The sequence below is a fragment of the Balaenoptera acutorostrata genome, chromosome 4 (genome assembly GCF_949987535.1).
Source record: "Balaenoptera acutorostrata chromosome 4, mBalAcu1.1, whole genome shotgun sequence".
Taxonomy (NCBI): Eukaryota; Metazoa; Chordata; class Mammalia; order Artiodactyla; family Balaenopteridae; genus Balaenoptera; species Balaenoptera acutorostrata.
In genome coordinates, this window is record NC_080067.1 from 149,894,848 (window position 1) to 149,916,596 (window position 21,749).

Here is a 21,749-nt window from a genome sequence, read left to right on the forward strand (position 1 = left end):
ATAATTCAGGAAATAGTGAAGATCTGCATCAGGCATCTGATTGCATGGAACAGCAAATCTAATCGCAACTGGCATAAATAAGAAAACAGGTTCAGATAATCAGAAACCCGGGGCTCTGCCCCCCTTTCTTGGGGAGCGTCTGAGCTGGGCTTTCCTCAGCCTTTGGGCTTAGGCCCAGCCTGGGGTCAGGTGCCAGCAAGCCTGGGCACCATCCAGATGGAGTGCCTGCGTCCCTTTGCAGAGCAAGGCCACTGTCCCTTGATGTTTCCCTTTACGTTTGAGTGGCCCCTCTGCCTGTCGTCAGTCATTGCTCCTGCCTGGGTGCTGCCACGCGCCGATGCTGACGGTCCGCAGATGCCCCTGGAGCTGCCTGTGGGTGCCCTGACTTGCCCCAGCCTCATATCCACGTGTCCCCAAGTGAGTGACGAGACACACACGCACACAGGGAGAGAGAGATTTATATTGGGTTGACCGAAAGGTTCGTTCCGTTTTTTCCGTAAGATGGCTCTGGTAGCGCCTAATTGTCTTTAACTTCATTTGAAACAATTTGGTAGATTGTATTGTGACGGCTGTCATATCAGCGTGCGTTTTAAAAAAAAAACTTACCAAAATTGGTGAATTTTTGTGTAGCCATTTTAATGTTGAAGGTGGAAGAAAAACAACATTTTTGGCATATTATGCTAGATTATTTCAAGAAAGGTAAGAACGCAACTGAAAACACAAAAAAAGATTTGTGCAGTGTATGGCGAAGGTGCTGTGACTGATCGAACGTGCCAAAAGTGGTTTGCGAAGTTTCGTGCTGGAGATTTCTCACTGACCGATGCTCCACGGTCGGGTAGACCAGTTGAAGTTGATAGCGACCAAATCGAAACAATAATTGAGAAACAATCAACGTTATACCACGCAGGAGATAGCCGACATACTCAAAATATCCAAATCAAGCATTGAAAATCATTTGCACCAGCTTGGTTATGTGAATCGCTTTGGTGTTTGGGTTCCACATAGGCGAAAAAAACCTGGACCATATTTCTGCATGCGATTCTCTACCGAAACATAACGAAAACATTCCGTTTTTAAAACAAGTTGTGATGGGCTGTGAAAAGTAGATACTGTACAATAACATGGAATGGAAGAGATCGTGGGGCAAGCGAAATGAACCACCACCAACCACACCAAAGGCCGGTCTTCATCCAAAGAAGGTGATGTGTATATGGTGGGGTTGGAAGGGAGTCCTCTATTAAGAGCTCCTTCCGGAAAACCAAACGATTAAGTCCAACAAGTACTGCTCCCAGTTAGACCAGCTAAAAGCAGCACTCGACGAAAAGCGTCCAGAATTAGTCAACAGAAAACACATAATCTTCCATCAGGACAACACAAGACTGCATGTTTCTTTCATGACCAGGCAAAAACGGTTACAGCTTGGCTGGGAAGTTCTGATTCATCCGCCATATTCACCAGACATTGCACCTTCAGATTTCCATTTATTTCGGTGTTTACAAAATTCTCTTAATGGAAAAAATTTCCATTCCCTGGAAGACTGTAAAAGGCACCTGGAACAGTTCTTTGCTCAAAAAGATAAAAAGTTTTGTAAAGATGGAATTATGAAGTTGCCTGAAAAATGGCAGAAGGTAGTGGGACAAAATAGTGAATACATTGTTCAGTAAGTTCTTGGTGAAAATGAAAAATGTCTTTTATTTTTACTTAAAAACTGAAGGAACTTTTTGGCCAACCCAGTATTAATGGGATTGTGCTTTGAATTACTTTTTTTTTTTTATAATTTTTTTAAATTTATTTTTATTTATGTATTTATTTATTTATGGCTGTGTTGGGTGTTCGTTTCTGTGCGAGGGCTTTCTCTAGTTGTGGCAAGCGGGGGCCACTCTTCATCGCGGTGCGCGGGCCTCTCACTATCGCGGCCTCTCTTGTTGCGGAGCACAGGCTCCAGACGCGCAGGCTCAGTAATTGTGGCTCACGGGCCTAATTGCTCCGCAGCATGTGGGATCTTCCCAGACCAGGGCTCGAACCCGTGTCCCCTGCATTGGCAGGCAGATTCTCAACCACTGCGCCACCAGGGAAGCCCTGAATTATTTTTACAAATTAAAGTCTCCCCTCTCTCACCAAAAAAAAAAAAAAGAAAGAAAGAAAGAAAGAAATCTTAGTTGTTGAAATAAATAGTCTGAGTTGACTCTTTTAATAGGCCTCTTGGGTAAGAAAAATAAACACAGCAGTTTTCTGAACAGGGTTCTCTGAACATATCAATCTTAAGCCTCATTTTTGCTTCTAGTAGCTGTTTTCTAACAACTGAATCCTTATTGGGTTTTCTCATGCCCCTGTTGCCCATGGGATCAAAACGGAGTGGCTCTTACAATTCAGACCTCAGAACTCGAATGGCTTTTCTGCTAGGTGGTTGGGCTATTTTGGGGAGCTACAAAGTATACACTGTTAATTTAATTACCTATCACATAAGCCTAGATTTAATTCTTTTGGGGTTTTACACCTAAGCTCTTTCCTGTCCCTTTCTTTTAGAGCTCTGGCTCTCTATAGCTCATTTTCAAAGACATCTCTATTTTTCATAATACTCAATATAAAGACTTAGGAGTATTATCGTTAATAATAGCTATATATTCTGAGAAAATCATGGAGGCTTTTCTTCATGTTCAGTCAATGTAGAATTTCAATGGGTGAGAAGAATTTGACCTTCAAATGTAAATCAGGGGTGCTGTATCAGTTGCCTAGGGCTGCCATAGCAAAATACAACAGACTGGGTGGCTTAAACAACAGAAACTTGTTTTCTCACAGTTCTGGTGGCTGGAAGTCCAGATCAAAGTGTCGACAGGGTTGGCTTCTGAGGCCTCCCTCCTTGGCTTGGAGGTGGCCAGCCTTCTTCTTGCTGTGTCCTCATGTGGTCTTTTCCCACCCCAGAGTCTGTGTATCCACATTTTCTCTTATAAGGATGCCAATCAGATTGGATCAGGGCCCATTCTAAAGCCCTCATTCTAACTTAATCAGCTTTTCAAGACCTTATCTGCAAATACAGGCACATTCAGAGGTACTGGGGGTTAGGATTTCAACATATGAATTTTGCAGGGACACAGTTTAGCTCCTAACAGGCGCTGAGATCAAATGGTCACTTGTTAAGTCCCCAGTTATTGTCAGATGACGTCTTTGCCCTTGACAGATGTGCTAATTGACCTATAATCTTTTAAAATTAAATTTAGGACACAGATTAAAGATTTATTTCATGATTGAATATAAGAAAAATTGTTACTTTATAGTCTCCACTTAGACAAGTTTTATATCGTATAACAGGATTTCCTGTGGGGGACACTTGGGAGGGGGCGTGTAAGAGGCACTTCATTTGTTTACTCTGTACATAGGTTTTTCTTTTCTTTTCTTTTTTCCCTTAACATCTTTATCGGAGTATAATTGCTTTACAACGTTGTGTTAGTTTCTGCTGTATAACAAAGTGAGTCAGCTATACGTATACATATATCCCCATATCCCCTCCCTCTTGCGTCTCCCTCCCACCCTCCCTTTCCCACCCCTCTAGGTGGTCACACAGCACCGAGCTGATCTCCCTGTGTGATGCAGCTGCTTCCCACTAGCTATCTGTTTTACATTTGGTAGTGTATATATGTCAATGCTACTGTCTCACTTTGTCCCAGCTTACCCTTCTCCCTCCCCGTGTCCTCAAGTCCATTCTCTACGTCTGCATCTTTATTCCTGTCCTGCCCCTAGGTTCATCAGGACCATTTTTTTGTTTTAGATTCCATATATATGTGTTAGCATACGGTATTTGTTTTTCTCTTTCTGACTTACTTCACTCTGTAGGACAGACTCTGGGTCCATCCACCTCACTACAAATAACTCAATTTCGTTTCTTTATATGGCTGAGTAATAGTCCATTGTATATATCTGCCACATCTTCTTTCTCCATTCATCTGTCAATGGACACTTAGGTTGCTTCCATGTCCTGGCTATTGTAAATAGAGCTGCAATGAACATTGTGGTACATGACTGTTTTTGAATTATGGTTTTCTCAGGGTATATGCCCAGTAGTGAGATTGCTGGGTGGTATGGTAGTTCTATTTTTAGTTTTTTAAGGAACCTCCATAGTGTTCTCCATAGTGGCTGTATCAATTTACATTCCCACCAACAGTGCAAGAGGGTTCCCTTTTCTCCACCCACTCTCCAGGATTTATTGTTTGTAGATTTTTTGATGATGGCCATTCTGACCAGTGTGAGGTGATACCTCATTGTAGTTTTGATTTGCATTTCTGTAATGATTAGTGATGCTGAGCAGCTTTTCATGTGTTCCTTGGCTATCTGTATCTCTTCTTTGGAGAAATGTCTATTTAGGTCTTCTGCCTATTTTTGGATAGGGTTGCTTGTTTTTTGGATGTTGAGCTGCATGAGCTGCCTGTATATTTTGGAGATTAATCCTTTGTCAGTTGCTTCGTTTGCAAATATTTTTTCCCATTCTGAGGGTTGTCTTTTCGTCTCGTTTATGGTTTCCTTTGCTGTGCAAAAGCTTTTAAGTTTCATTAGATCCCATCTGTTTTTTTTTTTGTTTTGATTTCCATTTCTCTAGGAGGTGGGTCAAAAAGGATCTTGCTGTGATTTATGTCATAGAGTGTTCTGCCTATGTTTTCCTCTAAGAGTTTGATAGTGTCTGGGCTTACATTTAAGTCTTTAATCCATTTTGAGTTTATTTTTGTGTACGGTGTTTGGAAGTGTTCTGATTTCATTCTTTTACATGTAGCTGTCCAGTTTCCCCAGCACCACTTATTGAAGAGGCTGTCTTTTCTCCATTGTATGTTCTTGCCTTCTTTGTCATAAATTAGGTGCCCATATGTGTGTGGGTTTATCTCTGGGCTTTCAATCCTTTTCCATTGATCTGTATTTCTGTTTTTGTGCCAGTACCATACTGTCTTGATTACTGTAGCTTTGTAGTATAGTCTGAAGTCCGGGAGCCTGATTCCTCCAGCTCCGTTTTTCTTTCTTGAGATTGCTTTGGCTATTTGGGATCTTTTGTGTTTCCATACAAGTTGTGAAATTTTTTGTTCTAGTTTTGTGAAAAATGCCATTGGTAGTTTGATAGGGATTGCATTGAATCTGTAGATTGCTTTGGGTAGTATAGTCATTTTCACAATGTTGATTCTTCCAATCTAAGAACATGGTATATCTCTCCATCTGTTTGTATCATCTTTAATTTCTTTCATCAGTGCCTTATAGTTTCCTGCATACAGGTATTTTGTCTCCTTATGTAGGTTTATTCCTAGGTATTTTATTCTTTTTGTTGCAGTGGTAAATGGGAGTGTTTCTTAATTTCTCTTTCAGATTTTTCATCATTAGTGTATAGGAATGCAAGAGATTTCTGTGCATTAATTTTGTATCCTGCTACTTTACCGAATTCATTGATTAGCTCTAGTAGTTTTCTGGTAGCATCTTTAGGATTCTCTGTGTATAGTATCACATTATCTGCAAAGAGTGACAGCTTTACTTTATCTTTTCTGATTTGAATTCCCTTTATTTCTTTTTCTTCTCTGATTGCTGTGGCTAAAACTTCCAAAACTATGTTGAATAATAGTGGTGAGAGTGGACAACCTTGTCTTGTTCCTGATATTAGAGGAAATGGTTTCAGTTTTTCACCATTGAGAACAATGTTGGTTGTGGGTTTGTCATATATGGCCTTTATTATGTTGAGGTGAGTTCCCCCTATGCCTACTTTTTGGAGGGTTTTTATCATAAATGGGTGTTGAATTTTGTCAAAAGCTTTTTCTGTGTCTATTGAGATTTTCATATGATTTTTTATCCTTCAATTTGTTAATATGGTGTATCACATGGATCGGTTTGTGTATACTGAAGAATCCTTGCATTCCTGGGATAAACCCCACTTGATCATGGTGTATGATCCTTTTAATGTGCTGTTGGATTCTGTTTGCTAGTATTTTGTTGAGGATTTTTGCATCTGTGTTCATCAGAGATATCTTTTTTTGTGTCATCTTTGTCTGCTTTTGGTATCAGGGTGATGGTGGCCTCGTAGAATGAGCTTAGGAGTGTTCCTCCCTGTGCTGTATCTTGGAAGAGTTTGAGAAGGATAGCTGTTAGCTCTTTTCTAAATGTTTGATAGAATCTGCCTGTGAAGTCATCTGGTCCTGGGCTTTTGTTTCTTGGAAGATTTTTAAATCACAGATTCAATTTCAGTGCTTGTGATTGGTCTGCTTATATTTTCTATTTCTTCCTGGTTCGGCCTCGGAAGGTTGTGCTTTTCTAAGAATTTGTCCATTTCTTCCAGGTTGTCCATTTTATTGGCATGTAGTTGCTTGTAGTAATCTCTCATGATCCTTTGTATTTCTGCAGTGTCAGTTGTTACTTCTTTTTCATTTCTAATTCTGTTGATTTGAGTCTTCTCCCTTTTTTTTCTTGATGCGTCTGGCTATGGTTTATCAATTTTGTTTATCTTCTCAAAGAACCAGATTTTAGTTTTATTGATCTTTGCTATTGTTTTCTTTATTTCTTTTTCATTTATTTCTGATCTGATCTTTATGATTTCTTTCCTTCTGCTAACTTCGGGTTTTTTTTGTTCTTCTTTCTCTAATTGCTTTAGGTGTAAGTTTAGGTTGTTTATTTGAGATTTTTCTTGTTTCTTGAGGTAGGATTGTACTGCTATAACCTTCCCTCTTAGAACTGCTTTTGCTGCATCCCATAGGTTTTAGGTCATTGTGTTTTTTTATTGTCATTTGTTTCTAGGTATTTTTTGATTTCCTCTTTGATTTCTTCAGTGGTCTCTTGGTTATTTAGTAAGGTATTGTTTAGCCTCCATGTGTTTGTATTTTTTACAGTTTTTTTCCTGTAATTGGTATCTAGTCTCATAGTGTTGTGGTCGGAAAAGATACCTGATACGATTTCAGTTTTCTTAAATTTACCAAGGGTTGATGTGTGACCCAAGATATGATCTATCCTGGAGAATGTTCCATGAGCACTTGAGAAGAAAGTGTATTCTGTTGTTTTTGGATGGAATGTCCTATAAATATCAGTTAAGTCCATCTTGTTTAATGTGTCATTTAAAGCTTGTGTTTCCTTATTTATTTTCATTTTGCATGATCTGTCCATTGGTGAAAGTGGAGTGTTAAAGTCCCCTACTATTATTTATTGTGTTACTGTCGATTTCCCCTTTTATGGCTGTTAGCATTGCCTTATGTGTTGAGGTGCTCTTGTGTTGGGTGCATAAATATTTAAAATTGTTATATCTTCTTCTCGGATTGATCCCTTGATCATTATGTAGTGTCCTTCTTTGTCTCTTGTAATAGTCTTTATTTTAAAGTTTATTTTGTCTGATATGAGAATTGCTACTCCAGCTTTCTTTTGATTTCCATTTGTATGGAGTATGTTTTTCCATTTCCTCACTTTCAGTCTGTATGTGTCCCGAGGTCTGAAGTCGGTCTCTTGTAGACAACATATATACGGGTCTTGTTTTTGTATCCATTCAGCCAGTCTATGTCTTTTTGTTGGAGCATTTAATCCATTTACATTCAAGGTAATTATTGATATGTATGTTCCTATTACCATTTTCTTAGTTGTTTTGGGTTTGTTTTTGTGGGTCTTTTCCTTCTCTTGTGTTTCCTGCCTAGAGAAGTTCCTTTAGCATTTGTTGTAAAGCTGATTTGGTGGTGGTGAATTCCCTTATCTTTTGCTTGTCTGTAAAGGTTTTAATTTCTACATCCAATCTGAATGAGATCCTTGCTGGGTAGAGTAATCTTGGCTGTAGGTTTTTCCCTTTCATCACTTTAATTAAATATGTCCTGCCACTCCCTTCTCGCTTGCAGAGTTTCTGCTGAAAGATCAGCTGTTAACCTTATAGGGATTCCCTTGTATGTTATTTGTTGCTTTTCCCTTGCTGCTTTTAATATGTTTTCTTTGTATTTAATTTTTGATAGTTTGATTAATATGTGTCTCGGTGTGTTTCTCTTTGGGTTTATCCTTATGGTACTCTCTGCGCTTCCTGGACTTGATTGACTGTTTCCTTTCCCATGTTAGGGAAGTTTTCGACTATAATCTCTTCAAATATTTTCTCAGTCCCTTTCTTTTTCTCTTCTTCTGGGACCCCTATAATTTGAATGTTGGTGCATTTAATGTTGTCCCAGAGGTCTCTGAGACTGTCCTCAGTTCCTTTCATTCTTTTTTCTTTATTCTGCTCCCTGGCAGTTATTTCTGCTATTTTATCTTCCATCTCACTTATCCGTTCTTCCACCTCAGTTATTCTGTTTTTGATTCCTTCTAGAGTATTTTTAATTTCATTAATTGTGTTGTTCATCACTGTTTGTTTGCTCTAGTTCTTCTAGGTCCTTGTTAAATGTTTCTTGTATTTTCTCCATTCTGTTTCAAGATTTTGGATCATCTTTACTATCATTACTCTGAATTCATTTTTAGGTAGGTTGCCTGTTTTGTCTTCATTTATTTGGTCTTGAGGTTTTTACTTTGCACCTTCATCTGTAACATTTTTTTGTCGTTTCTTTTTTTTTTTTTTTTTTTTTGATGGGTGGTGCTGTATTCCTGTCTTACTGGTTGTTTGGACTGAGACGTCAAGCACTGGAGTTTGTAGGCAGTTGGATAGAGCTGGGACTTGGTGCTGAGATGAGGACCTCCAGGAGGCCTCACTCCAGTTAATATTCCCTGGGGTCTGAGGTTCTCTGTCAGTCCAGTGGTTTGGACTCAGAGCTCTCACCACAGGAGCTCAGGCCTGATCTCTGGCCAGGGAACCAAGATCTCGCAAGCTTTGTGGCACTGTGAAAAAAAGAAAGAAAGAAAGAAAGAAAAGGTGCAATACAATATCAAAGAATGAAAAAATAAAATTGGAAAGATAAAAGATATATTAGGAAAAATAAAACTATAATTGAAACAACTGCCACAAGGTAAAATAAAGCCACAACAGAAAAAAGAAAAAAAAAAAAAAGAAAGAAAAGGGGGGTCGAACAAGCCAAAAGGAGAAATCACTAACAAAGTATAAAGAATAAAATAAAATTAGAAAAATAAAAGATTTATTAGGAAAAATAAAATTCTAAAAGAATTAACAACAGTGAATCAACAAGGTGAAACAGAACCCCAGTCTAAAAGAGGGAAAAACAACAACAACAAAAAGAAGCCTTGGCTATGAGGGTGGAGTTCAGGTGGGGGTGGAACTTAGGCAGGGGTGGGGTTTAGGGTGGGGCGGGACCTAGGCGGGTGCGAGGGTGACGCTTGAGTGTGGGGCGGGACCTCTGCTTAGGGCGGAAGGGGACAGGCAGCACGTGGAAGGAGGGGCTCTGGAGTGTGGAGCTCCGGAGTCTGGAGGTAGGGCCCATAGTGGGGGTGTGTGGGCGGGGCTTGGTCCCAGTGCCTTGGAGGGGGTTTCAGAGGGGGTCTCCGAGTGTAGGGGCGGGGCTTGGGCTCTGCGCAGCAGGAGGGAGGCTGGGAGGGCAGAGGATTAGGCCCGGGAGCCCAACAGGCTCCCTGGTGCCTAAGTGGACAGGGCAAGTACTGGCCCCGTTCCCGTCCGTTCCTTCGCACCGCTCCCCACCATCTCTCCCAGGATCTCCCGTCGCTGCTGGATCCCTAACCGTGGGTGGGTCCCGCTGGGTGTAGGAACTCCTCCCCTCCCCCAGCCGCCCCTCAGGGGTGCAGGTCCCGGAGGTCCAGCCTTTACTTTTGCTCCCCCTTCTCTCCCTCCCATTCCCTCAGGACCCTCGCGGCTGAAGGAGGCCTCGGTGGGCACAGGATTGGGCCCGGGATCTCAGCAGGCTCCCGGGCAGGGGCAACCTGGCCACGCTCTCTTTTGATCCTCTGCCCTCCCAGTGGTCCCCCAATTTCCCCCTTCAGGCGTGGGATCCCTTCCCCTCCCCCAGCCGCCCCTCAGGGACGCCAGTCCCCTCCTGCCTCCACTTCTCCTCCCCCTTCACTCCCCCCATGCCCCACGTCCTACCCGGTCGCTGGGGGTTCCTCCCGTCCCCTTAGGTGTCTGTGGTCCCCCACCGGTGCCTGGTAGCTGCCCTAGTTGTGCGGAGACGCGAATCCGCGTCCTCCTAGTACGGCACCTTGACTCCGCCCTCTGTACCTTTATGTGAGACTTTATTGCAAGGACCATATATATATATATATAAGACCAAGTGAAAGAGGAGAAAGCTTCTATGTGTTTGCCCTAATTTCTATTTAGCAAAGTGTAGTGACTTTTATATGTTAATCTTAGAACCTTTAAAAGAGACAGCAGGGGTTGGCACTCAAAGATAAGAAATCTGAAGCTAACTGAAGGTTTTCTTACTTTGATTTCTAAGACAACTACCAAATAAATGAACATGATGAAAAATGATGAGTTAAAACATAAAAGTTGTTTTTATGTCAACAATAAATTATTAATAGTAACCCTTATTAAGGATTTACTTTGTGTCAGGCCTTGTTCAAGGATTTTTGTGTTGACTCACTCAGTCTCACCACAGCCCTGTTGGAGGCTGTTCTTATTTTCCCATTTCACAGATGGTCCCCGAGGCACAGAAAGGCTCGGTGGTCTCCCCGTGCGTACTCAGCTGGTAGGTGGTGGAGCTCAGGTGGGAGCCAGGCCATCAGCCTTTCAGCATCTGTGTCCAGTCACCGTGCCCCACTGCCTCTCGGATAAGCAGCTCAGCTGCCCAGAAACACCGTTCCTCTCAGCAATCACTTGACAGTGTTATGTGGTTTGGGGAAGGTTTCGTTTTGTTTTGGTTTGGTTTTTTTGGGGGGCTCATGATAGCAAAATAAGCAAATGTGTTAATGGCCCACATCAATTCCCAATGATTTCTTTAAGATCAATACAAAAGCAAATGGAAAATGGTTTTGCTTAAAGTTAGAGGATCCTCTGAGTATAAGAATTTGAGTCATCTACTGAAAGGTTCTTTTTTTTTTTTTTAATTATTTATTTATTTATTTATGGCTGTGTTGGGTCTTCGTTTCTGTGCGAGGGCTTTCTCTAGTTGTGGCAAGCGGGGGCCACTCTTCATCACGGTGTGCGGGCCTTTCACTATCGCGGCCTCTCTTGTTGCGGAGCACAGGCTTCAGACGCGCAGGCTCAGTAGTTGTGGCTCACGGGCCTAGTTGCTCCGTGGCATGTGGGATCTTCCCAGACCAGGGCTCGAACCCGTGTCCCTTGCATTGGCAGGCAGATTCTCAACCACTGCGCCACCAGGGAAGCCCTGAAAGGTTCTTTTTAAGCCTAAGTACGATATGGTTATGCTATCATTTTATGAGAGCTAAGTGGATTTTTCAGTTCCGTCAAAGCTAGGATAAAAGAGTTGAATTCACAGCTTAGCATGCGAAGTCAGACACTCCTGGGTTCCTCAGTGGTCTCCGCAGCCAGCCAGCTTCGTGCTCCCCCTCCTCGGCCGTGAGGTCGGGTCTGCCTCCAGGACTTCCTGTGTAGACTGGACGAGAGCAGACGTGTCCGGTGTCCTGGGTGGCATGGGCACAGAGAGCGTATTGTACTTCTCGGCTCCTAGTGGCATTTGGATGCGTATCGAGCTTATTTTGGTGAAGAAACTCATGTTCACTTGTCCGGGTTTCCTACTCTGCCTGGAGTTGCATGGCTGTTTTGTCCAAGTTGAAGAGAGCAGCGGCTGTGTGAGCTGACACAGAGGCGAGGCTGGCTGGAGCTGGGCCCGCTCCGCCTCTCCTTAGCTTTCAGACCCCAGGCGGGTGACTCCACTTTCCTGATACTCCTCCTCCTCCTCGTCCTCGTGGGGAGAATCATACCCACCTCAGAGAGGCCAGGCGAGGGTTAGTTAGATCACATGTCAAGTGCTGGTTTTCTTGAGACCACTTATTTAAAGATATGAAAAAATCTTGTTTTGTGATGTCATTCTGCTAAATTATTAAGTTGCCTAAAAATACCAATTCATAAATTTTAGAGCCATTTTTCCTATATTTACCTAAAAATGCCATTTTTATCCCTGTTGTAGGTGCTGGAGATCAGAATTTATTTACCTCTCTCTATCCGACGCTCTCCCAGCAGCTTCCAAGAGAACCGGTGGAATGGAGAAGGTATGGCGCCTCTGGGTGTGCTGCATCTCCCTCGTTTTGTGGGCTTTTGTGTGAGCAGGTGAAGTAGTGAGAGTTAAAGGCTAAGTTCTCAGGAAACTGAGTGGAGCCACGTAATCGTGGGCCTTCTTCTCTAAGGGATGTGTTGATTTTCTTGACAAGCCATAGGACGGTAGAAATGGGACACTTCTTCTGAGCTGAAGGCCCACTTTTATAGGAATGGCTTCTGATCCCTCATGGCATTTTGGAAAGGAGACGCACACTCCGATTCCACATTAGAGCAGGTGCCTCTGTCTGCTGTCTTATGAGGCCTTCTCTCTGCCCTGAGCTCCTGGCTCTTCTCTCAAGGATGAGAAAGTGTCCAGAAAGATGTTACTTAAAAATTAGGAAGGAGGGGCTTCCCTGGTGGCACAGTGGTTAAGAATCCGCCTGCCAGTGTAGGGGACATGGGCTCGAGCCCCGGCCCGGGAAGATCCCACATGCTGCAGAGCAGCTAAGCCCGTGCGCCACAACTACTGAGCCTGTGTGCCACAACTACTGAGCCTGCATGCCACAACTACTGAAGTCCGCACGCCTAGAGCCCTTGCTCCGCAACAAGAGAAGCCACTGCAATGAGAAGCCCGCACACTGCAACGAAGAGTAGCCCCTGCTCGCCGCAACTAGAGAAAGCCCGCGCACAGCAATGAAGACTCAACACAGCCAAAAATAAAAATTAAAAATAAATAAATTTATTAAAAAAAAATTAGGAGGGAAACCAGATCAATCCTCCCGTTTGCCCTATTGTTTGTAATTGTTCCTCTAATGACTTGTTCTGAGGAAATAATTGACTTTGAATTATCTTACTGGAAGACTAATTTCTGGTAAGATTAGATATTATTTGTAGAAAATGTTTGGATTGTGACTTGTGAATACCGGTAATCTGATTTTAACCAAGGTGTATGAAGAATTTCTTGTTGTTACTTATGTTCGTGTAATTCTGATTCTTGCTGTGTTATTCCTTTCTGATCACCAGTTTGTAATCTACTAACGTGAAGAGTTAACATTCTAGGTGACTTATCTAGGCTCTCTAATGAATCTAGTCTAATTTTTGTGCCCAATTATAGTGTTACAAGGAATGTATTTAATTACCTACATGTAATATGAAGAATGTACAGAATGTGGGAGAATTCTCTTACAGAAAAATTATTCAACATCTCAAGAGGCACAGTGCTTTGAATGAGAGAAAACAGTCCAGCAAACGGAAGAGTTTTAATACCTGAAGAAATGGAGTAATCTGTAGAGGGTTTCCAATAGTATATGTTATTTAAACATTCAGAAAGATAGAAGAAACAGGAAAGGGGGTTATGAGGAAAAAAATGAAATAGAGACACTGCATAGATTTAATACGTATTTTCATCTCTTCACCTTCTTGAAAACTAAATGAGAAAAAAGAACGAGAAATGTTCAAGGACAGAGAAGGGCAGAAGTGGCGGCAGCAGAGACGTGGATGCCTCTTTGGGAGAAGGAGGATGGACAGAGGAATAGGAGGGAAAGCTGAGCCCATGTGTCTGCAGAGGTGGCTCCCTGAGAAGCAGGCGAGTCCCTGACAGGTGACAGGGCCCAGGGCCCAGGACCTTGGTAGGTGAGGGGTAGAAAGGGGTGATAGAAGGACTGGGCAGGGTTCCTTCTGCCGTGTGTGTGTGTGTGTGTGTGTGTGTGTAAAGCTCTTTAGTACTATTTGACATATTAAAGTGTATATATATTACTTTGATGAAATTTTAAATTAATTGATTAGATCTTCGGGGAAAAAAATTGAAGCAGAAACTTTACTTGATGCAGTGAACTGCTGTGTAGCTGAAAAGCAAAGTAATGAGTTGGGAGATTGCGTTTGGAAACTCTGGAGTTGAATGCTGAGAGCTGGAGTTGGAGGTGTGAAAGGAAAGCTGAGCCGTGAAGGCCAAGTCCAGAAGTTTCAATGTCCCTGTCGAAGCTGTTTCAGAAGGAGAGTATAGAGAGGGTGGAGGACAGGCGATACTTGAAGAACTGGCATCAAGATTTTCCCAGCAGTGAGTTCGGAGATTGCAGGGGCCGCTGAATGTCAAGCGGAATGGAAACAAAACAAAGCAAACAAAAAGCCATGCTAAGCAACAAGGAGAAAAGAAAAACCAAATTTGCAGTCTCTAACAGCATTTAAAATGTAGCATAAAATATAGCATTTAAGAAGAGTCTTGAGGGCAAGTACCTCTGAATCTAGAGTTCTGTATTATTGACACTCATACAAGCGGGAAGACTGCCTCAGCCTCCCCCGGGCCTTGGGAGAGACAGGATGCCAGCTGGGCCCAGGATGGCTGGGGGCCCTGATCTGCCGCTCTGGCCGCACGGCACCACACGTGTTCTCTCCAGAGTGCTGCTCACATCTTACATTTGCTGCTTGCCACTGGACGGAGATCGTTGGGAAACATTTTCAGACATGTATGATCAGAAACTGTACTACTCTCTGTGAAATAATTAAGGAATGTATCTCAAGAAAAAGGGAAATGAACCATGAATTCACAGGATAAAGGAAGCAGCTGCCAGCAAGCAAGTCATAAATACTGTGCTATATTATGGTGTCAATGCTTTTAAGAATTAAAAAATCTAAAATTTCAGATTGTGGAGGAAAGCAGAGAGAAGACAGTGTACCATCTTTGTCTTGTTCAAGGAGAGGTAGACATTTACTGCAGTCTTTGAGAGGGAAATTTAAGTTTATGCATATTAAAAACTAAAATGTAACCAACAGCAGAAAAGAAATAGATGGTTAAGCTTTCAAACTAACAGAGAAAAAGGATGGAAAAAGAAAACTTGATTAATCTCTCAAAGGACAGAAAAAAATAGAGAGCCTGAAATAGAAAATCCACAAGTTCAAGCATAATCACACATTAAATTTGGTTGGTTTCAGCTTATTAATCACCGAGACTCCTTAGATTGGATAAAAAGTACAAAATCCAGCTATAGATATTTAAAAGAGATACAAGTACTAGAGGTGGAAAATAGAGGTATGGAAAAAAGATGTATGTAGCATAATTTATTTTTATAAGTATAATAAAACAGCATCCATACCCTCTGATAGCCATAGATTAGATGAGTGCAGCTTGTGGGATTTCTCTATGTGTCCTTTGTTCTTGGGTTGAGAAAAAATGGAGGAGGGTGGTTACCACTATTTTATTTATGCTATGTGAACGAAACCTGTTCTTTTTCACCAGACAGTTCTCTTTTTTGGATAATATGGGTTGTCACAAAAGTATTAGAGCAGTTTAAAGCTTTGATAGCTTCACACAGCACTTTTGACAATTGGGAAACTCTTTTCTTCTTTAAAAGTGACTGTAGGTTAACATCCGTTTTTCTTAGAAGTCTGTGTTGCAAGCAAAGTAAAGCCGACAGATTTATGGGGAGCCTTGACATGTCCATGTGGGCTGTGTTTAAACTAAGTTACAGCGTCTTTTCGGATAGCATATGTAATCGCTACAGTTCAGGCTTAGTGCCCTATGTGTACTTCTGAACTCATAGATATGATTAAATTGTTGTTGTCGTTTTCTCCTTTTCTTTCTGCTAAACATTCTCATTTTTCTCAGTGACTTGTTAAAAATTGTTTATAGGTCCTATGGCCGAGCTCCAAAGATGATTCACCTAGAATCTAACTTTGTTCAATTCAAAGAGGAGCTGCTGCCCAAAGAAGGAAACAAAGCTCTGCTCACGTTCCCCTTTCTTCATATTTATTGGACGGAATGCTGTGTAAGTATTCATTTAAAGGGAAAAGTTACAAGAACGTGTCTTGGAATGGGGTTAAGAGTCAGAGGTCTGGGTTTTGCTAAGACAGCTATACTTTTTGAAATTTACTTTTTAATTTTAATTTTTTGGTAGTCTTCTCTTTTCTCCATCCTTCAGCCAAGCGTGTGGCTCTGCCGTGGCCTATTTTCTGCTCTGGCCCAGTGCGGGGCACTCGTGGTGATCACCAAATATAGTCTTACTTGTGTTTCCAGTTCTTGTGAGCCATCTCACTGTGGCCTAGTGGGCACTAGGTATTTTTAATATTTACTTTGAGCTTTGTTTTCATAACACCCTGTACTCACCATCATGACAGTTACTGTACTTGCGAATCCTTGTTTGTCTCTGGTTCTGGTTTGCGGGCTCTCTGGGGGCAGGGGACTGTGTCTCCTAACTCACGATCCGTGTCTGGTGCAGGAGGCGCTCTGGGACGCCCATTGAGGGAGGGGACGCTGCAGCTGCGGGCACTGCGGCCTTTACTCGTACTTGGCAGTTCTGTGTTCGTGAACCCATTCTTGACGGAATTCTTCTTTCATGAACGAATAGAAAATTCTGTGGGTCATTTCTTCCTGTCTGTTTGACTGTAATAAAACAAGCATTTAGCAGTATACAAAATATATAAATCGTTACATATTGTGACATTTTAACCTGAAACTGAGGATACAGAAGTAGTTTTTGTAGTTTTAATGAGAAAGGACTTGAAGCTCACGCCTGTTCTCCCCTTCACACCGTGCACCTGTTGCCCTTGCTGACTTTGCTTTGTAGCCTTTCCCAGTGGAGTCATGTGGGATGTGCTTCCTCCCGAGAACAAGTGTGATAGCACATGTGAGATGCTGTCCACCAGGGGAGCTCGTTGGGGACTTGGCGCCCAGGGTTTTTATTGGGCCAGGCACATAGGCAGCCTCCGCCTGGCACACAGCAAAACTCCAGGGGTGGCTAGACTCCCGGGGGAATGCAGATGTTCAGCATAAGCCATGTTGTTTGCACAGTTTACGCCCAGGGAGGCACCCCTATCGCACAGTGACGGGAACCCCTCCAAAATCCAGACTAGGTTTAGCCCCCAGTGATGATTCTTCCTGCACCAGTCATTACCAAAGCTTGCACATACCACTTCCCCAAATTTATCAGTCAGCTCTCTACTCTAGGGAAGAGCCTGTGTGGGCTTCTGTTTTATTTAGTGCTTTATAGTCAATTATCCTTACTTATTTTGATGTTCAAGTTGTCCCAGATTTGGCCAGTGAGAGTCACTTCAGTCTGGCTCCTGTGTCCTTTTGAGCACTTTCTAACTTTCCGGCACAACAGGGTATTCTGGGTTCTTGTCCCTTTGCTACCCTTGTGCTGGCATCAGCCATTTTTTCACAGAGCCCTGGTTCCCTTGGCACTGTGGGAGTGTCCCCGCTTCTATGCCTTTTGACTACACAGGGCTAGGGAAGCATGTGTCTTAGAAATCATGAGTTAATACTGATGCCTCTGATTTTAGCCTAACCCCACAGGGCTCTTTCTTGCCTTACCCTGTTCCGTGTTTATATCTACCCTGGCTCTGACGCATCAACACGTTCACTCATCTGCTCAGTCCTGCAATATGCACAGGATAGTTTCAGAATTGCTACACCTGTACTACAGCCGGAAACAAACCTGCTGTGAAGAGTTCAGAGTTTGTTTGCAGTGCTTTCCCTAGACTGACAGTCCACATTCATACCTGCTCGGTCTGGTCCTCTCTCAGGGGTCATGCTCTTCAGTGTTTGCCTAGTTGCTCTGGCATGTTTATTTTTCCACATGGATTTTAGTATCAAATTACTTTTCTAAGTATTTTACTTTTTAGTTGCTATTGTCAACGGGGTTTTCTCTCCCATTATATCTTCTAGTTGGTTATTTTTTTTGTATATGAAGACATTGATTTTTTTCATGTTAACCTTGCTGAATTCTTTTATTGCTTGAGTTAGTTTTATCATTGGTTCTCTAGGCCCCAAAGTCTAGGGTTTTCCAGATATCCTATCCTGTCACCTGCAGAGAGTCTTATTTCTTCCTTTTCAGTTCTTATGCCTCAAATTACTTTTCCTGTTGTAAGACATTGTCTAGTAGCAGTGGAGACAGTGGGTATCTTTTCCTTGTTCCTGACTTCAGTGGGAATGCCTGTGGTGTCTCCCCACAGTAGGGCGCTGGCTATGGGAATAAGGTAAATTTGAGCGAGTGTGTGAAGGAACTTCCATCCGTTCCTATTTTCTCGAGGGTTTTTATTAGGAATACACTGTTGAATCCTATTAAAGGCTTTCTCATACCTGGTGGAGATAATCATATGATTTTTCCCACTTATGTCTACTAATTTGTTGAATTACATTAATGGGTTTCTTATTATTGAACCATACTTGCATTCCTGGTATATTCCACTTGGTCAGAGTATTATTTTCTTAATGTGGTATTGGTTCACATTATTTAGGATTTTTTGCATCTATCAATGTATTCACAAGTGATTGGTCTATAACTTTTTTTTCTGCTGTGTTTATCAGGTTTAGGTATCAATGTTATACTTGATTCATAAAAATAACTTGGAAGTTTTTGTTTGTTTTCTATATCTGAAACAATTTATGTAGCACTAGTACTGTCTGGTCTCTAGGGTTTGATGGAGTTCTCCTGAGAAACCATCTGGGCCTGGTACTTTCTTGTGGGATAGTTCCTTGATCACTTTCTGTATCCCTTCCATGGAAATTGGTCTGTTTCAGCCATTTGTCAATTTTGATAAACTGTATTTTTCTTAGAAATTATACATTTCAGTTTTAAAATTTCTTTTCATTGAGGTGTATGAAGTGGTCTTTTTTCAACTTTTAAAATATGCTCTGTGTCAATAGATATTTCTCCATCATTATTTCTTTGTATATTTGTGTTTTCTTCCTTTCTTCCTTGATTAAATTAGCTAGTTGTTTCTTCCCCCCCCCCCAGAGAAACAGGAGTTTTATTTATTAATCTGATATACTAGTAGCATGTTTTCTATCTCATTAATTTCAGCTTCCATTTTTATTATTTCCTTCCTTTTGTTTTCTTATAGTTTACTTTGTTCTTTTCCTAGTTTTTTTAAGTTGGGAGTGCATTTATTTTCATTCTTAAATTTTTAGTGATATAGGTCTTTAAAGATGTGAATTTAAATATATCCCCGTGTTCTGTTATTATTTTTCAGAAATTCTCTATTTTCTGTTTGTATCGCCCCTTACACTCAGTAGTTTAACAGAAAGTTTTTTAATCTCCAGAAGGAAGTTTAAAAATATTTTCACTTTAACATTTCTAATTTTATTGCATTGTGATTAGAGTGGTGTTTTTAATATTTTCTGCTATTAGGAAAATTTTTTTTCTTTGTGACCTAATAAAGTGTTTGTGGATGTTCCATGTGTACTTGAGAATGTATTTTCTTTGTCTTTAGATTGTAATATTAAATACGTACCCATAAGAGCTATTGTACTGATTATGTTGTTGAGGTCGTTTGTATTTTGTTTTGTCCACGTGATCTATCTTTAACTGACAGTGGTATGTTAAAGTCTTCTATTATTAGAATGTTTCTATTTCTCCTGCATCTTCTGTAGTTTCTGTTTCATATAGGTAGTTGATGTATTATTTAGTGCATGGATATTAATAACTATTATAATCTTTATGGAATGAAATATGTCATTAAAAACATGGTTTCTGAGTAGTGTTTCATGTTTAGGAAGGCCTTGTCTATCTGAAGATAATAACTGATTTTCTCCTATATTTTCTTTTAATATTTTTATAATTTGTGTTTTATATTTGGATCTGTATAGCTTCAAGTTATTTTTGTATATGGTAGGAGCAATGTGGGTTCAGTGTCTAATTTGTAGTCTAAATGGGGAGCAACTTGACCCAATATCATTTCATAATCTACCTTTTCCCCACTTATTGAAAATGTCACCTTTATTTTATTTATTTATTTATTTATTTATTTATTTTTATTTATATTTTTTGGCTGCATTGGGTCTTCGTTGCTGCGCGTGGGCTTTCTCTAGTTGCGGCGAGCAGGGGCTACTCTTCGTTGCGGTACACTGGCTTCTCATTGTGGTGGCTTCTCTTGTTGCGGAGCACGGGCTTTAGGCACGCTGGCTCAGTAGTTGTGGCACACGGGCTTAATTGCTCCGCTGCATGTGAGATCTTCCCGGACCAGGGATCAAACCCATGTCCCCTGCATGGGGGATGGCAGGAGGATTCTTAACCACTGCGCCACCAGGGAAGTCCCGTCACCTTTATTTTAAAGCAGTATCCTTTATGCACAATATTCTGGACACATCAGTTCTATTAATCATTGTCTGTTCTATGCCTGGACTAGACTTTTAATTACATGTAATTACATTTTTATAATATGTATTGATATCTGTTCTTTTAAAATAAATCTCTTGGCTAGCATGCATTTTCTCTTTCATATGAATTTTAGAATCCGATTGTTAAGTGTACAGATTTTATTTTCCAAAAATGTCTGTACGAGTATCTCCCATCCCACGTGTTCTTCTCTGCACGGCAGTGACATTCCTGCCATGAAAGCCTGGGTCTGTGTTTCCTCCAATTGAATCTGCGTGGGTCTCACTGGCAGAAGGGAAGCTGTGACTCTTGAGACTGTCCTGAAAGGGAATATATCTTCTGCTGCATCCTCTTGGGATGCTTGCTGTCAGATCCCGGCCACCATTCTCAGAGGAAGTCAGTGCCCCTGTGGGAAGGCCATCTGGAGGTGTGCACTGCCAGCCCCAGCAGATCCTGTCAACAAGCTAGCGTCCACCAGCAGACGTCATTGCCTTCGCGCTCCCAGCCTTCCAGTGCCACAGCTGACACCATGTGGGGCACACGAGCTGTCCACCAAATCTCCAGGGTGCAGGTCTGTGAGCAAATCTTCTGGACCACTGCGTATTGTAGTGGTTCGTTACAAAGCCATAGGTAACTGGAACAGTGACTGAAAAGAAAACAACAAAAGACTGAGGTGTTTTGATTGGGATTGTCTTGAAAGAGTTACACGTTCATCTGAGAAGAATTTTAATGATCATGAATCTTCTCCTCTGGGAACCTGGTTTGTTTCTCCATTCTTTATGGCTTTTATATGTTTTCATAACATGTCATAATGTTTTTCATAAAAGTCTTGCATTTTTTTGCTAGGTGTAGTTTTTGTGGGCATTATGGATGATTTTTTTTTTTTTCCTTAAACTTGTTTTCTAGTAGGGAGCCTGTGGGGTTTTTTTGTTTTGTTTTAGTTTTTTGTTTTGTTTTATTGATAGTCTTTTAAAATTTTAATTTAATTTTAATTACTTAATTAATTTTTTTGGCCGGGTTGGGTATTTGTTACTGCGCGCAAACTTTCTCTAGTTGCGGTAGTGAGGGCTACTCGTCGTTGCGGTGTGCGGGCTTCAGTAGTTGTGGCACGCGGGCTCAGTAGTTGTGGCTCGAGAGCTCTAGAGCGCAGGCTCAGTAGTTGTGGCGCACGGGCTTAGTTGCTCCACGGCATGTGGGATCTTCCCGGACCAGAGCTCGAACCCGTGTCCCCTGCATTGGCAGGTGGATTCTTAACCACTGCGCCACCTGGGAAGTTCCTATTGATAGTTTTGATTACCATCTGTTAAGAAAATTTTTTGGAGCAAGTTGACAATGTTTAGGAGTTTAGATTTAAAAGTAAAAGTCTTTGTTATGTTATTTCACTAGTTGCTTTAGGGTTTATAGCAGCGGTCCCCAACCTTTTTGGCACCAGGGACCGGTTTCATTGAAGACAGTTTTTCCAAGGACGGGGGGTGGGGTGGGGGGATGGTCCAGGTGGTGATGCCAGTGATGGGGAGCGATGGAGAGCAACAGACGAAGCTTCGCTCGCTCGCCCGCTGCTCACCTCCTGCTGTGTGGCCCGGTTCTTAATAGGCGCGGACCGGTACCAGTCCTTGGCCCGGGGGGTT

General features: G+C 41.7%; 1 protein-coding gene across 4 annotated transcripts in view; it reads left to right on the forward strand.

Moving 5' to 3' along the window:
* The window catches only part of TRAPPC10 (trafficking protein particle complex subunit 10), a 91,810-nt gene that overhangs the window by 17,735 nt on the left and 52,326 nt on the right, over nt 1-21,749 (forward strand). For 3 of the 4 annotated variants that reach the window (XM_057545350.1, XM_057545352.1, XM_057545351.1), the window contains exons 2-3: nt 11,964-12,045; nt 15,657-15,792. The exons of the other annotated variant lie outside the window; for it this stretch is intronic. In XM_057545350.1, coding sequence (XP_057401333.1) covers nt 11,964-12,045; nt 15,657-15,792 — 218 coding nt within the window. The remainder of the gene's footprint in view (nt 1-11,963; nt 12,046-15,656; nt 15,793-21,749) is intronic. 4 annotated transcript variants of the gene reach the window in all.